This window comes from Coturnix japonica, chromosome 3 (assembly GCF_054131305.1).
Source record: "Coturnix japonica strain WE chromosome 3, WE-NBRP24, whole genome shotgun sequence".
NCBI classification, from domain to species: domain Eukaryota; kingdom Metazoa; phylum Chordata; class Aves; order Galliformes; family Phasianidae; genus Coturnix; species Coturnix japonica.
Genome location: NC_140665.1, coordinates 17,695,135 through 17,708,215, shown reverse-complemented (window position 1 = coordinate 17,708,215; position 13,081 = coordinate 17,695,135). Strand labels below are relative to the sequence as shown.

Sequence of the window (13,081 nt, the reverse complement as noted above, 5' to 3'; positions counted from 1 at the left end):
CTATAAGGCAAGGCAGAAGAGAAAAATGGAAAAGTGGAGACACTGGGACTGGCTGAGCAAAGAGACTATGATCAGCAGGAATGAGTTAAAAAATGACTTATGAGGTGAAGGAACGCATCTGGAAAAACAAAAAAAACCAACATCTCAACCAGAACAGCCATGGGCATTTCCAGGCACAGTAACCTATCTACTGAGCTGTGGGATGAGAGGACTAAGCATTACAGGACACTAAACATCACAACAGTTAGTTCATAGAAGCTTCATCATGCTCCCCATGCTTACCAAATTTGATGCCCAAGAGCGTCATACAGTGCCTGTCCAAAGTACTTCACTCTGAAGTGGAGAAGACTGGCTACATCAAAGAACACAATGGAAGTGCACAGGAATACTAAAAGAATAATGAAGATGGCTGTGCTGTATTATAAGGTAAAGTGTTTCACAGAAGAAAGAGGCCATAAAAAGGTGGAAGTGAGGTTACGGTTGTGAGCAAAATGATTTTCTTTCAGCAATTAAGGAGACTCTCTATAAGCAAAAATGGGGATAAATACATTCATAGCTGTTCACTGAGAGAACACAAGTGGCCAGTGCAACAAAATGATTGCTCGTGGCAGTGGTAGCTGCTGGTGCAGTGGGGTAATTCTATCACCTTCCTGATGTTTTCCAGAACTGTTTGTTTCAATGGCAGAAGTCAGGAAAAAAAAATATGTTGGCCCTTGACCTATCCATTTTGCACAATATGTAATTCCTATTCTTCCCTAAAGATCCTGGGGGATTTTTGGAAGTGAATTAAGAACTGCTTCTAAATTTTGTCACTCAAGTACATTTCTAGCAACAGATTTTTTTGACAGGAAAGAATAAGAAAAAGAACATTACTTCTGCAGCAGAGAAATAGCAATAAGATACAGTTCGGAGTGAAGGACTTCTATTTGACAAGCAGTTGGTGTTAGTGGACAAGTAAAGTAGGAGTGGATTCTATGCAGGTTATTCTGTCTCAGTGGATACAGCTGTCTGACACTATTACTGGTTTTACTGTGGGCTAATGTCTTCCTTAGCCTGGAACAGGTAAATTGCAGAGTGAATCTCTATGAATCTTTGGAAGTTGAGCTAAAGGTGTTGCCAAATCAGCCCTTCAGACAGGTGCACACTGACAAGCCTAAGACATATTAGTCTGAGGCAGAAACAAGCAGCTGAACTGGCAGCAGACCCAAACTTAAGACTAGGAGGGAATGGACTCCAGATTTCTATCTGCATCTCACTTAAGCACTTTATTGGAAAACCTGGAATGTGGTGAGACAGACTAGAGATTTTAGAGTGTAAGCCCTGAGCCAGCTGCTCTAAGTTAAGGTCACCTGTTTTCACAAGCTCCACGACAACTGACATTTAACTCGGTGCTGGAAGGCAGTTTCTAAAACAGAGCACTAGACAAGTCTGATATGCTATGTGGGAGAAGCCCTCATGTCTGACACAGGACTTGAGAAAGTAAAACACGTCAGAGAGCAAAGACGCAACTTTTAGTACCGCAGGATATTTCTCAGATTCAGTTTTGTTCGATCTCTCAGACAAGGGGTCTGAATTTCAGATGGCCCTGTGTGAAGCCAGGAATGGGATTCAAGTTCCCCCTTTCACTGTGTTCAAAACTGCAGCCTGGAAAGGAAGGCAGGATCCAGATGAGCAGCTCTTCCTGGAGCCCAAAGTGCCTCCTAGTGACCTCGCCAGCAGCCCTGCATGTGCAGAATGTATGTATGTACTATGTAAGCAAGAAGTGTAGGTCTCAGTGCCTTAACAGTCCAGTCCTAAGAGTCTACATGGGCCACAAATGGTACCAAGTGAACAAGCCACACCTATGCACCTCTCTATCCCCAATTTCATCTGATCAAATGGATTTGTTAATTACACTATTAGATCTGAGATCCAAAAACTCTGTTCCCCTGCACATAAATAGGTTTAGTTGATCTTTTATATTCAGAGAAAACCAGGCTCCTTAAACTAGGCTCACCAATCACAACACGTAGCACAACACTGGAATTAATCTGGTGTAATTGGAGCACAGATCTACTCCTGCCCCCGGGGAACTGTTAGGGAGGAATAGTGCTGCTTAGCTCATTCTTGTCTTTGTTAATAACATTTCCCAATTGATTTGTGCTACTGTATCTCTCAATATGCTGGTGATACTTAAGGCAACAGCTTTGGGAAGGATCCAAGCTCGGCAGCAGGGCTTACTTCAGAGACAGAGCCGTGCTTACTGTAGGTATGCCAAAGGTATTCAGTTTGCAGATTTCCTCCTTTCCTGAAGCAAGGAAAGAAGAAAAAAGATATAATTTGAAATACAGCCTGGTTGTCCATCATTGAAATCCAGTAAAAGAAAAGCCTTCCACTATAAAAACCTCACAATACAGCTCCTCAAAAGTCAGCTAATGTCTAACATGAATGACTGTAAGTCCTGAACTCAGCCAGGAGTCTATTCCCTCTGACTGGGGATTCGGTGCCCATGAGCCACATGTTGGATTCTTCCAAGCACACAGTAACCTGGGGATGCTGACTGAAGCTCCAGCACATTCTTCCCACAGAAACATCCACCTGCAGCATAACAAACCACATAGCTGACTTACCTTACATGAAATAAGCAAATTAACTCCTTTTTGTCGAATGCTTCCAGATAATCCAAGGAAATACCCCATAAAAACACAACCTTCTCTTAAGTACTTCTGACCAAATATTGTTTCATTTTTTCTTTGTCATCTTCTCTCTATTTGGGAGAGTTCCACAATGGCCTTTTGCCTGCTTTTAGTGGGATCACCCACACAGTTTCTAGAACCAATATTATCTCATCATCTGCTTGAGTCTGTAGTGAATTATATCACTGTAAGTCATTGATTACATTCCAGCTGTGCATTTTGCTTTGCACAGGCTCTAATTAGCCAGAATTCATGCCATGAGGATTTGTCACCTGGCTGCAGCATGGCCACCTCAAAGAGAAAAACAGTCCACGTCCCTTCAAATCCTTCTCTAGGAAGGATGTGGCTCTTCAGTGACTTTGTGCATAGGGGATATAAGAGAACATCAAGAACTACCTATATATTAATAAATGATGTCCCTTTAAAAACCAAATAACCTCTAGCAAAGCCAGGTTGGCAGCATGCTCCAGAAACATGTCTAAGCTGTGTGTTTAATCCAAAAGAAGTCAGAAGAATATTTGGATGAAAGGCATGCAGTAAACAAACAAATCCCACCACTGAAATACAATGACTGCTCTGAAAATAATGCCTCCTATTTTATGATGTTGGCCCACAACTTCACAGGTGGATGCTGCTGGTATTGCAGCAGTGGCTGAACCTTCTCTGTAGTATCCCATTAAATTTTTTTGCCGTGGGACAGATGGCAGCAGAGAGACAGACTGATGCAGTGATGTCTGATATGGAAGTGCATACAGGGCAAAAGGGTGTCACTGAATTCCTCCATGAAGAAAAAAGGGCCCCCACTGATATTCACCAAACATATATGGAGACAAACAGCGGATGAGAGCTCAGTAAGGCAGAGGGTGGTGCATTTCAGCAGCAGCAATATGAAGGACAAGCTGTGTTCTGGGCAGCCATGCACAGCTGTCACACCACAACATGAAGATCAGCTTGACCAGCTCATCCACACAACTCAGCTAATGGTGGTGACTATGCCAAAAGACATCATTCTGTAGCTGAAAAGGTGCTCTACTGAAATAGTGCTATTGTGGTCTTTGCATCTATATCAATTTCCATGGAAATAAGTAGGAGCCACTCCAAACGAGTAACTCATTTTAGAGGGGATGTCTGTTCTTACTGTTGAGAATCCAGCTATCAGAAAACTAACACGCTAAACCTAGGCAGGGCATTCTGCACCACTCCCAGCTATTTCACTTAACGCGTTCAGTGCCCTAATTTCACCGAAGTTAATCAAGCTGCTCATAGAACCACACGATCATCTGACCATGAAGGGACCCTTCCCCGAGGGCAGTACGGCACTCCGGCCGGGCGGCGAGTATCCCCAAAGGGTTTGAGCCAGAAGCGGCGGGAGCGCGCACGGGGGACGGGCGCTCCAGCCCCCGGGCGGGGCCAGGCGGCAGCGGGAGCGCGCTCGGCGGCAGCCGGGAGCCCGGCAGGGCACCTCCAGCGCTGCTCCGGCCATGGATCCGCTGCCCAAAGACGGCGAGAGCGCGGCGGGCGGGGAGCCCAGCCGGGGCGCTGCCCCCTCCAGCGGGGTGGTGGTGCAGGTCCGGGAGAAGAAGGGCCCCTTGCGCGCAGCCATCCCCTACATGCCGTTCCCCGTGGCTGTCATCTGCCTCTTCCTCAACACCTTCGTGCCAGGGCTGGGTAAGGAGCTCCGCCGCCGAGAGAGGGAGCGAACCCCTGCGGAAAGTTTCGAGACGGGAGCGGCGCTTCGCGCACCGCCCGACGGCCGCGACCCGGGGCTGAGGAGGGGGGAGGTGGGAGGTGGGGTCCCGCTGATCGCGGTGTGGCTCCCAGGGCCACGAAGGGAAGAACTCAGTTCTGTTGTGCCGAGGTCCTGAAGGACGGGTGCCGGGGAACCACAGTGATTCTTTTTCTTGCTGGCAAGTCCCGGGTGAGAGATGCAGATAAAGCATCCTTAAGTTGCGGCTGTGATTCCTTTTATGTTTCCGTTTGACCCCTTCTAATTAAGAAATCCTTACCTTTAACTCAGCTTGAGGCCAGCCGGAGCCAGAAGAGTGAGCCTTACAAACCCACCTCGAACAGCAGGCAGGGTGCAAGCCGTCTGGCAGCGAGCAAAGTGCTCCTCTTTGGGAAAATACAAGATCCCAGCCTACCTTGAGCCTCCTGTAGCTCCCATATACCGCTACTGGGGCTGATAGTGAAACTCACCCTGCAGTAATAAAAGCTCCCACCTCACCCACACCTGCTTTATTTGTTCCAGGTGGCTTCATTCCTTAATGAATCTGAAAGTCCTTCTGATTAAAATGTGACCCCAACCTTGTGTGCTGTGTGCAGCATGTATAAGCTGTTGCTTGTGTGTGTGTGTGCTGTTAGCCTACAGGTGTGTTCCAGAGGAAAACGTTTGCTTTTTTAAGTTCCTCTCAGTTTTCCTGTGGAAAGGAAGGCATTGGGATATAAGCTGTAATAGTATCGGAGCTGTAGTGCTCCACTCTGAGGTGTGCTGTTGTCACAACCCTTAGTGCAGGCACCTGAAAAACACAGAGCAATGAATCAAGCTCCCCAGCCTGGTACTTTCATGCTTTTTTTGAGCTATTGTTATTTAGCACTTAATTCCCCACCGTTTTCAGAGGGAAGTTTTCAAAATCAGAGCTAAGTGAATGTAGCTTCCCATCGCACTGAAGGTGCTGTCACCACTGTAGGCATAGAACAAAAAACAAACAACTATAGAGGAGATTTCCTGTACAGTTTTCCTACCACTTCTGACTAATCCTACGCTTCACAATGCTGCTTTTGACAGCACCTTAGAAAACCCCCACTGTTCTTCCCTCATCCTAAGAGGGTAAACCCTATGAGCCATCCCCATGCTGGGATTACCTTGAGGTGTAGACATCTGCCCAGTCACCATCATGAAAGTAACAAAACAAACAAACTACAAACAAACCCTTTCCTGTGGCATTCTCTCTTGCTTTGGAGATATACCCAATGCTCTGCATTGCAAAGCATAGCACATAGTCCAACATAAATGAACGGTTCTCTTAATGAAGCTGCTAATGTCCTGTTCGTTCTCATAGAAATGTTACTCGGCAATAATACACCCAAGTAGAAAAGCTTTTTGCTGTCTGAACCAAATCCTGTCATGTATCACACAGCCCACACACGAGGGGAAACGGGAGGAAAGCAAATCTGCTTGTAGGAACAGGATGAAAAGAGATCTCGTGATCTCTTCAGCCTCCTCTGTGAACTGAGCAGCACTTGTAACACAAGTGATATTAGTGGTGATGTGAAGTGTTCCCATCTAGCATCTGAACTTGTTCCCAGTGAAGTAAATGGCAAAATTCCCATTGATTCCTGCAGTACAGAGATATAACTTGTTAAAATAATGCTTTGCAGGCTTGCTGTATATTTTTCCTACTTAGTGCATCTGTATATATGTTATAATGGAAGTTATCTGTTTTCCAAACCCTGAATTCAATCCCTCTTCTGTTTGGCATGTATTTGTTACTGATTTATAGTCTCTGCAACACAACTGCAATAAAGGGTCAGAAGCCACTGGGATGGGGACGTAAATGGGCAATCCTGGATAAACCCAAGTGTTCCACTGCTTGGAGACCAGTGCATGTTCACTAGAGCTTCACCTTAAATCAGAAACACCCCCATAGAACTTGCATGCTAATGCCAGCTAACAGATACACAGGTGGTCTGAAAGACCTTATGCTGTTTATGCTTTGCTGTAGTACTGTTTGGACAGGAGAAGTAACACTTTCTCTTTGTTTATAGTCAATTGTTTCTTCTTTTTATCCTCCCCTCCTCCCTCCAGCCCCCCCACACTTTTTTTTTGTTTGTTTGTTTTTGTTTTTTTCTCAACAGAAAAACTGGGGTAATTTTCAGGGTTTCCTGTAGTAACCCAGCACTGCAAGTTCTGAATTGCAAACTGGGTGTTCATTACTCTTTGTATAAATGTTAGAGAAGACTCAGGTGAAATGTTTCATACCCAGGGGATACGTTCAACTTGTCCTGCCAATAATTCAATTTCAGACCAAATACAGCCTAGAGAAGCTTGATGAACCCACCTGCTTGTGGTCTGTTTTGTGGAACCTCTCATGTGAATGTGGTGGAGCATGTCCCTAGTTCAGGTTCATAGAAGGAGCAGCTGGTGTGAAAGGGAGAAGAGGGAGCTGGTGTCCTCAGTAAGTGCTGTAGCAGAGACCCTGGTGACATTGACTGCCAGTGTTCACTGCATCACACAGGTGACACAGGGGTTCTGGGGATGTCTCTGAGGCCATGGGTCTAAGTCATGCCCCAGCAAGATCTGGAGGAAGTCAGACAAAGATGCTGGCAGAAGTGGATGGCAGAGTATGGTTTGTTTTCCAGTTCCTGCAGGATTGAGCAGCGTGCACCTCCAGCCAGTACATGCTGCAGATGGCAGATGAAGGAAGGGGCTGGCCGTGCCCTATAGCTGGCAGACTGTGTTCTCCTGGAGCTGCCGCGTGCCAGTCAGTGTGGGAGAAGATCTGGCTCTCTGTCATTCCCTGAGATGATACACAGGAATCTTGCCCTCCTTCCTACCCGTTTTTCCTTCTCTCAACATCACGTGTGTGGGAGGAGGGGGAAGCAAAAGGGGGGAACTTGAGGGGAATGTGAGAAGCGAGTGAAATTAAGTATGAGGTATTCTCCAAGATGAATCCCTCGTGTCAGGAAGGGGGTGGACTTTTGGATCACAGCCTGAATTACACATCTATACTATTTTTAAGCAGAGAGTAACTGAAATACATAGCATAAGATTATGTTAGCGCAAGCTAGAAGAGCAGCCACCTGTGAGGCATGGAATAGCCTGTGGTGGAGATCATGTGTGACACTCTCCCACAGGCAACCAGAGACAGAAGGGATGATTCTCAGCCTGCACAGAGTCTTTCAGCCTTTGTTGCATACACCAGCGGTAGTCTGCAGGAAGAAGCTGTATTTTCATGACAGTGTAATTAAACAGAGCAACCCTTTTGTCTGTAGCGTTCACTTATCAAGTTGTGTATCCACTGAAAATGGCCCATATGCTGAAAAGATCAAGAAGTTCTTTGTGGTAGATTCTTCACCTGCATGTGAAAGGCAGGAAAGGAGACCTGCAGTAGAATGTGTGCCTTCACAAGTTACTGATCCATGGTACAACAAGCAGTGGCACCAGCTGTAGTCTTAAGTATTCTTAGTGGAGATATAACACTGGGCATAAGGACAACCGGATCTACAGATTTCTACTGTTGCAGATTCTGCTCTGGGCAGCATGGAGAGGGTTATTGATTTCCTCCTTTTCTTTTTAACAGAGATATAAGTCAGAATTAGATGTGTGTTATATAACTTACTTGGCTGATCGTAGCAAACAGCCACTCAGAGATCTTGCCAGCACTCAGTAGTCTGGAATATTTTTGTTCCATGAAGTGTCTGGACCATCAAGAATGACAAACAAATTTCTAGAACTCAAAATTAGTTTACAGGTAATTTGTGATCAGAATAAATGACTAATTACTCATCATCATCATAGAATCATCATAGATTGGCCTGGGTTGAATAGGACCACAATGACCATCGGGTTTCAACCCCCTGCTACATGCAGGGTCACCAGCCATCAGACCAGGCTGCCCAGAGCCACATCCAGCCTGGCCTCGAATGCCTCCAGGGATGGGACATCCACAGCCTCCTTGGGCAACCTGTTCCAGTGTGTCACCACCCTCTGAGTGAAAAACTTCCTCCTCATTTGAGACAACTCCAACCTATGTGTTCAGTCAGCCAAAAACCAATGAGAGTTGTATCTCTAATGCCTCTGGCATGTCCCCTGAGTTTTAATCAGCATCCAGAGGTGTACCTCGCAGTATTTTATGAAAAAAAGTTGCTTTCTGCATTGCGGTTGTATTTTATTAGCTCAGACTTACTCAAATACTTTATATATTCTTTTCTTCCTCCCTTTCTATTGTTTTAGATTGGACCCCTTCCTTGTGTTAATCTGTTGAGACTATACGGTCACTTGTACATCTTCTCATCATCCTCTCATGCTCCTGCTTTACAAATGTAGCTATGCACATACACAGCACAAGCACAGCAACACTTTGTTCTTAACTACTGGCTCTGCCACAGTCCAAATATTTACTACTGTTTATGTTGTTTGGTCAGTTTTTACTCTTCATTCATTGTGGTTGGTAAAGGTCTGCCGTTGTGCTCTACTTGTGTCTGTAAGGACTTTTTGGTTCATTTCACTGTCAAGCTGTGTACTTTGCCAGTGCTGCTGCTTTCTGAACTGCGGTCATTTCCAGACCAACTTATATGCTTAACAAATTCACACCCCCCAACCTTTTGCTTTCATCAAAATAGAAGACAAAAGAACTGGCCAGTGGCGTTTTTGTTCACTGCTGTAGCTTCAGCAGCTCTGTGGATATATTAATTACTTAATGAATACGAGAGGAGATAGGGTTTGCTCAGCACCTTGCAGCCTAGTTTGTAATTTAATGCAGTTTGGACAGATGTACTTGAAGATTAAGAGTGAAGGTGGGGGCAGACAGCAAAGAAGAAATATTAAATGGCCAAGTGAACCAGCTGAATTTTAAGGACTCTGGAAAGCTGTTCCAGACGAAGGGTGTGACATGGAGAAAAACAGAGAATCAAGCCCAGAAGGAGAAAAGAACAGCCTGGGACAATGCATTAGCAGAGATTTGGTGGGAAGGAACTGGAACTTCCTGCAGTAAGAGAGAAAACAAACGAAAGGATTTGAACAGAATTGTAGAATACCCCAAGTTGGAAAGGACCTGTAAGGATTATTGAGTCCAACTCCCCCTCTTCCTTTATGGAGGTCTCCTCTTCCAAGAGCTCCATACCCACCATAACACAGAGCAAACTTCAAATTCTCCAGGCAGGATCACAAATGCAGGGCTCTGATGCAAGACACAGAGCTGAAGACCTCATGATCTCACTGAAGATGCAAGCTGGGTGAGGAGAGTTCTTAGGTAACAGGTGAATTTTGGCTAGGTAAATTGTTCTAGTGATCTGAATCAGTGAGCACTAGAGAGGTTTGCAAACTTTATTATAGAGCTGTTGCCCTTTCCTTTTTTCCAACATGAAAAGAACACCGAGGGGTTGTATATAGGATAGTGAAGGGAGAGAAGGGAAGCAGAACTCAGGTTTCTCAGCCCCTTTCTTACCCATCAGATCACATACAGCACCTTAAATAAAAACTCCAATAGGTGGCAGCAGCTGGCATAAAGCAGAAGAATGAATTTCAGAATCCATACACAATTTTATGTTTCATAGAGACATGAGATTGGATGGTAAAAGGATTCTAAAATAGTCCCTAAATTTGTCAAAGAGCTTGAAGTTTGCAACAGATTTATGAAAGCTTTCAGAGATAACCTGGAAAGGAGAAATATAAATGACATTTCTTATTTTCTACAAATTATAAAATCAGTCTGACCTAAAACAGTCTTTCTGCATCTTCCTCACAAGGGAAGTGGAGGCACAGGCACTGATCCCTCTGGTGACAGTGACAGAACCTAAGGGAATGGCAAGGAGCTGTGTCAGAAATGGTTAGCCTGGGCATTAGGAAAAGGCCTTTCACCAGAGTGTGGTGCTATGTGGAACCAGGGACTGGACTCATTGATCCTTATGGGTCCCTTCCAACTTGGGATATTCTATAGTTCTTTTGTATTTAGTCTTCATTTATATCTCGTCTTCATTTATCTACCTCTGCTAGAAATTGCTGCTCCAGCAGTAAGGGAAGCAGAAGAAAAACTCAGCCTCTACTGCAGCTACTCCAATTCAGTATTGTCTTATTTGAAACTCCAGTTTGAGCCCACTTGCCCTTCAAATGTTGGTCTGTGAATTGGAGCAATTATGTAGTGATGCACGTATAGCAAAACTGATGTAGGAGTACTATTTGGCAGCAGATAGCTGGACCTAGCATCACACATCTTTATTATATAGAAAGTGCAAAGCCCAGTTTTTCCATTCCAAGAGAGTCAGAGACCAAACCCTTATTTTCTCTCTAACTACTTGATGGTCCTTCAAAAGGCCTAACAATGCAATCCTGACTGCCACAATATTTGGTGTTTCCTTGGAGCCCTGTCCCCTAAGGCTCTTGGTTAGATGAGAAACTATTCTTTAAAGGAGAGGAAAAAAAATGTAACTAACCTTCATGGCTTTGGAGCAGGATTTGGGGATATGATGCTTTCTCAAGAAAAAAAAAAAGAGGGAGAAAGGGCAGAAGAAAGAATAAGTTACGTGTTTTTCAATCTTAGTATTGAAGAATCTGAATCATGACTTTTAAACACTGGAGGACAGCAATATTATACTGAGATTTTAAATTAAAAATATGCCAACTAATCCGTGATTCGAGTAGACTAGACAAAACCACAGGCACTTATGCATTCAAGTCTGTGGTCAAGAAACATCCAAAGTAGAAAATATGAGATGTTTGAAGAAAGCTAATTAGAATAGAATCACAGAATCACTCAGGTTGGAAAAGACCTTAAAGATCATCAAGTCCAACCACAACCCAACCATACGACCCTAACTAACAACCCTCTGCTAAATCATGTCCCTGAGCACCACATCCAAACGGTTTTTAAACACATCCGGGGATGGTGACTCAGCCACCTCCCTGAGGAGCCTATTGCAGTGCTTAACAACCCTGGTAGCATGCTAACTTACATTAAAAATTCCTGTTATAAGCATACCTAAAGAATATGCCCAGAATGGATAATTGTCAAACCCTGCTAGTGGGCAGAGTGAATATGGCCAATAGAAGGACTCTGGGAACACAATTGGTGAACAAGGTCATGTTCAATGCAGAGATGTCCTGCATTCTAACTTCACTCATGTTTATAAAGGGTGCTGTGTAGGGGACTAAGTCCGCCATCTTTGGGAATGTGAATTTGAACATACTGCAGCATCTCAGCAGCTTGTTATTTATTTAGGCGGTTTTTTCAGCACGATACAAGCATTGATGAATATCCACATAACACTTACAAACTCTGTCAGCTTAAGTCTGTGGATAATTGCTTTGTAAAAGTCATAACAGGCTACTTTCTATAGAATGAGAAACCTAAATGGTGAAATTCATCTTGAGAACTGGGAGAAGAAAAATCAGTCAAATGAGTATGTGACTTTATAAAGTAAGTGTTATTGGCCACTGAAGAACTGAGTTTTTTTTAATGGAAATTAATAAACTGTGCTATAATGTGCCATGGTTACAAGCTTACTATGTTGAAAAATTGACTCATTTTACAAAGTATGAATCATAAAATATGAAAATAATGTACTTGAGATATAATGAGCGCGATGATCACATTAGTATAACACCGTCCAGATGAAACTGACCTTTACTCTTTTAGTTTAAAAGATGTATTTATAGGTATGCACATATCAATTACATATACCAACATCATGAAGTGAAATCTTTGTTTTAAATGATTTTGTCCTTATGTAGGTAGAAAAACAGGCAACAAATGGTTGTCTAAGTGCATTCATAAAATAATGGATCTTAGATTTCATAAATGTGTTTTGTTAATTCTCTATTTTTAAAGTACTTGTGAGACCTTTTCTGTTGCTATGACAATTTAATTTCCATAAACATGATTTTTGTATGTGTGAATATTCAGCATTGTGTGCGATATGCTGCACTGGGGAAAGGAGATGACAACTTGGCACCACAGAAACTGCTGTGTTAAATGGCCCATAAAGGCATGGAAATGTAGAATGGTTTGGATTGAAAGAGGCCTTTAAGATCATCTAGATCATTACCCAACTGCTGTGGGTAGGGACACCTCCTAGCAGATGAGGGTGCTGCTTCTAGGCCCAGTTACATGGGTCTGCTTAGCAAGTAACCCCTTGAAAAAATAAGCAAACTGGTTTTGATACAATTAGATAGGTATTACAATTGATTGATACAATTAGATAGGCAGAGCTTGAGGCAAGTCATGAGCGTGGATAGAAGAAAGCAGGGGAACTCTGTGTAGACATCAACCATTCTGTGTCAGCAACACATCTGAATACAAATAACTCCTTAATCAAAATTGTGCCAAGAGGAAAAGCCACATTTCCATCAAAATGGAAGATCGAATGGAGCCTCTTTGAATGGTAGATTCAAGGCAACATAGTTAGAAATGGGACATATCTCCTTGAGATGTGTGCAGCTGATAAATGAAATCTGTGGTGGAGCCATGAATGGAATTCAGATCAGGTATCAGTTCCTAGGAACCATTGTTGCTTGGCAGCTACACACTGAGTCCTACTGAATCCACAATGAATAAATTATTGTGTATTATCGACACTAGGAAGAAAAGCTTTTTCTTCTTTGTGGTAGGTAGATTCTAGTAGCCCTGACTAGACTGGAAATCTGGCCTGTGTGCATGTGTGTTCCACTCTCATATCACTATACATTCTTT

At 43.6% G+C, this 13,081-nt stretch overlaps 1 protein-coding gene across 4 annotated transcripts in view; it reads left to right on the top strand.

The window, feature by feature from the left end:
* Positions 1-4,103: 4,103 nt before the first annotated feature.
* Positions 4,104-13,081, top strand: part of STUM (stum, mechanosensory transduction mediator homolog) — a 37,310-nt gene continuing 28,332 nt past the window's right edge. For all 4 annotated transcript variants that reach the window (XM_085542903.1, XM_085542904.1, XM_032443639.2 and 1 more), the window contains exon 1: positions 4,104-4,343. In XM_085542903.1, coding sequence (XP_085399029.1) covers positions 4,157-4,343 — 187 coding nt within the window. In that variant the 5' untranslated portion in view covers positions 4,104-4,156. The remainder of the gene's footprint in view (positions 4,344-13,081) is intronic.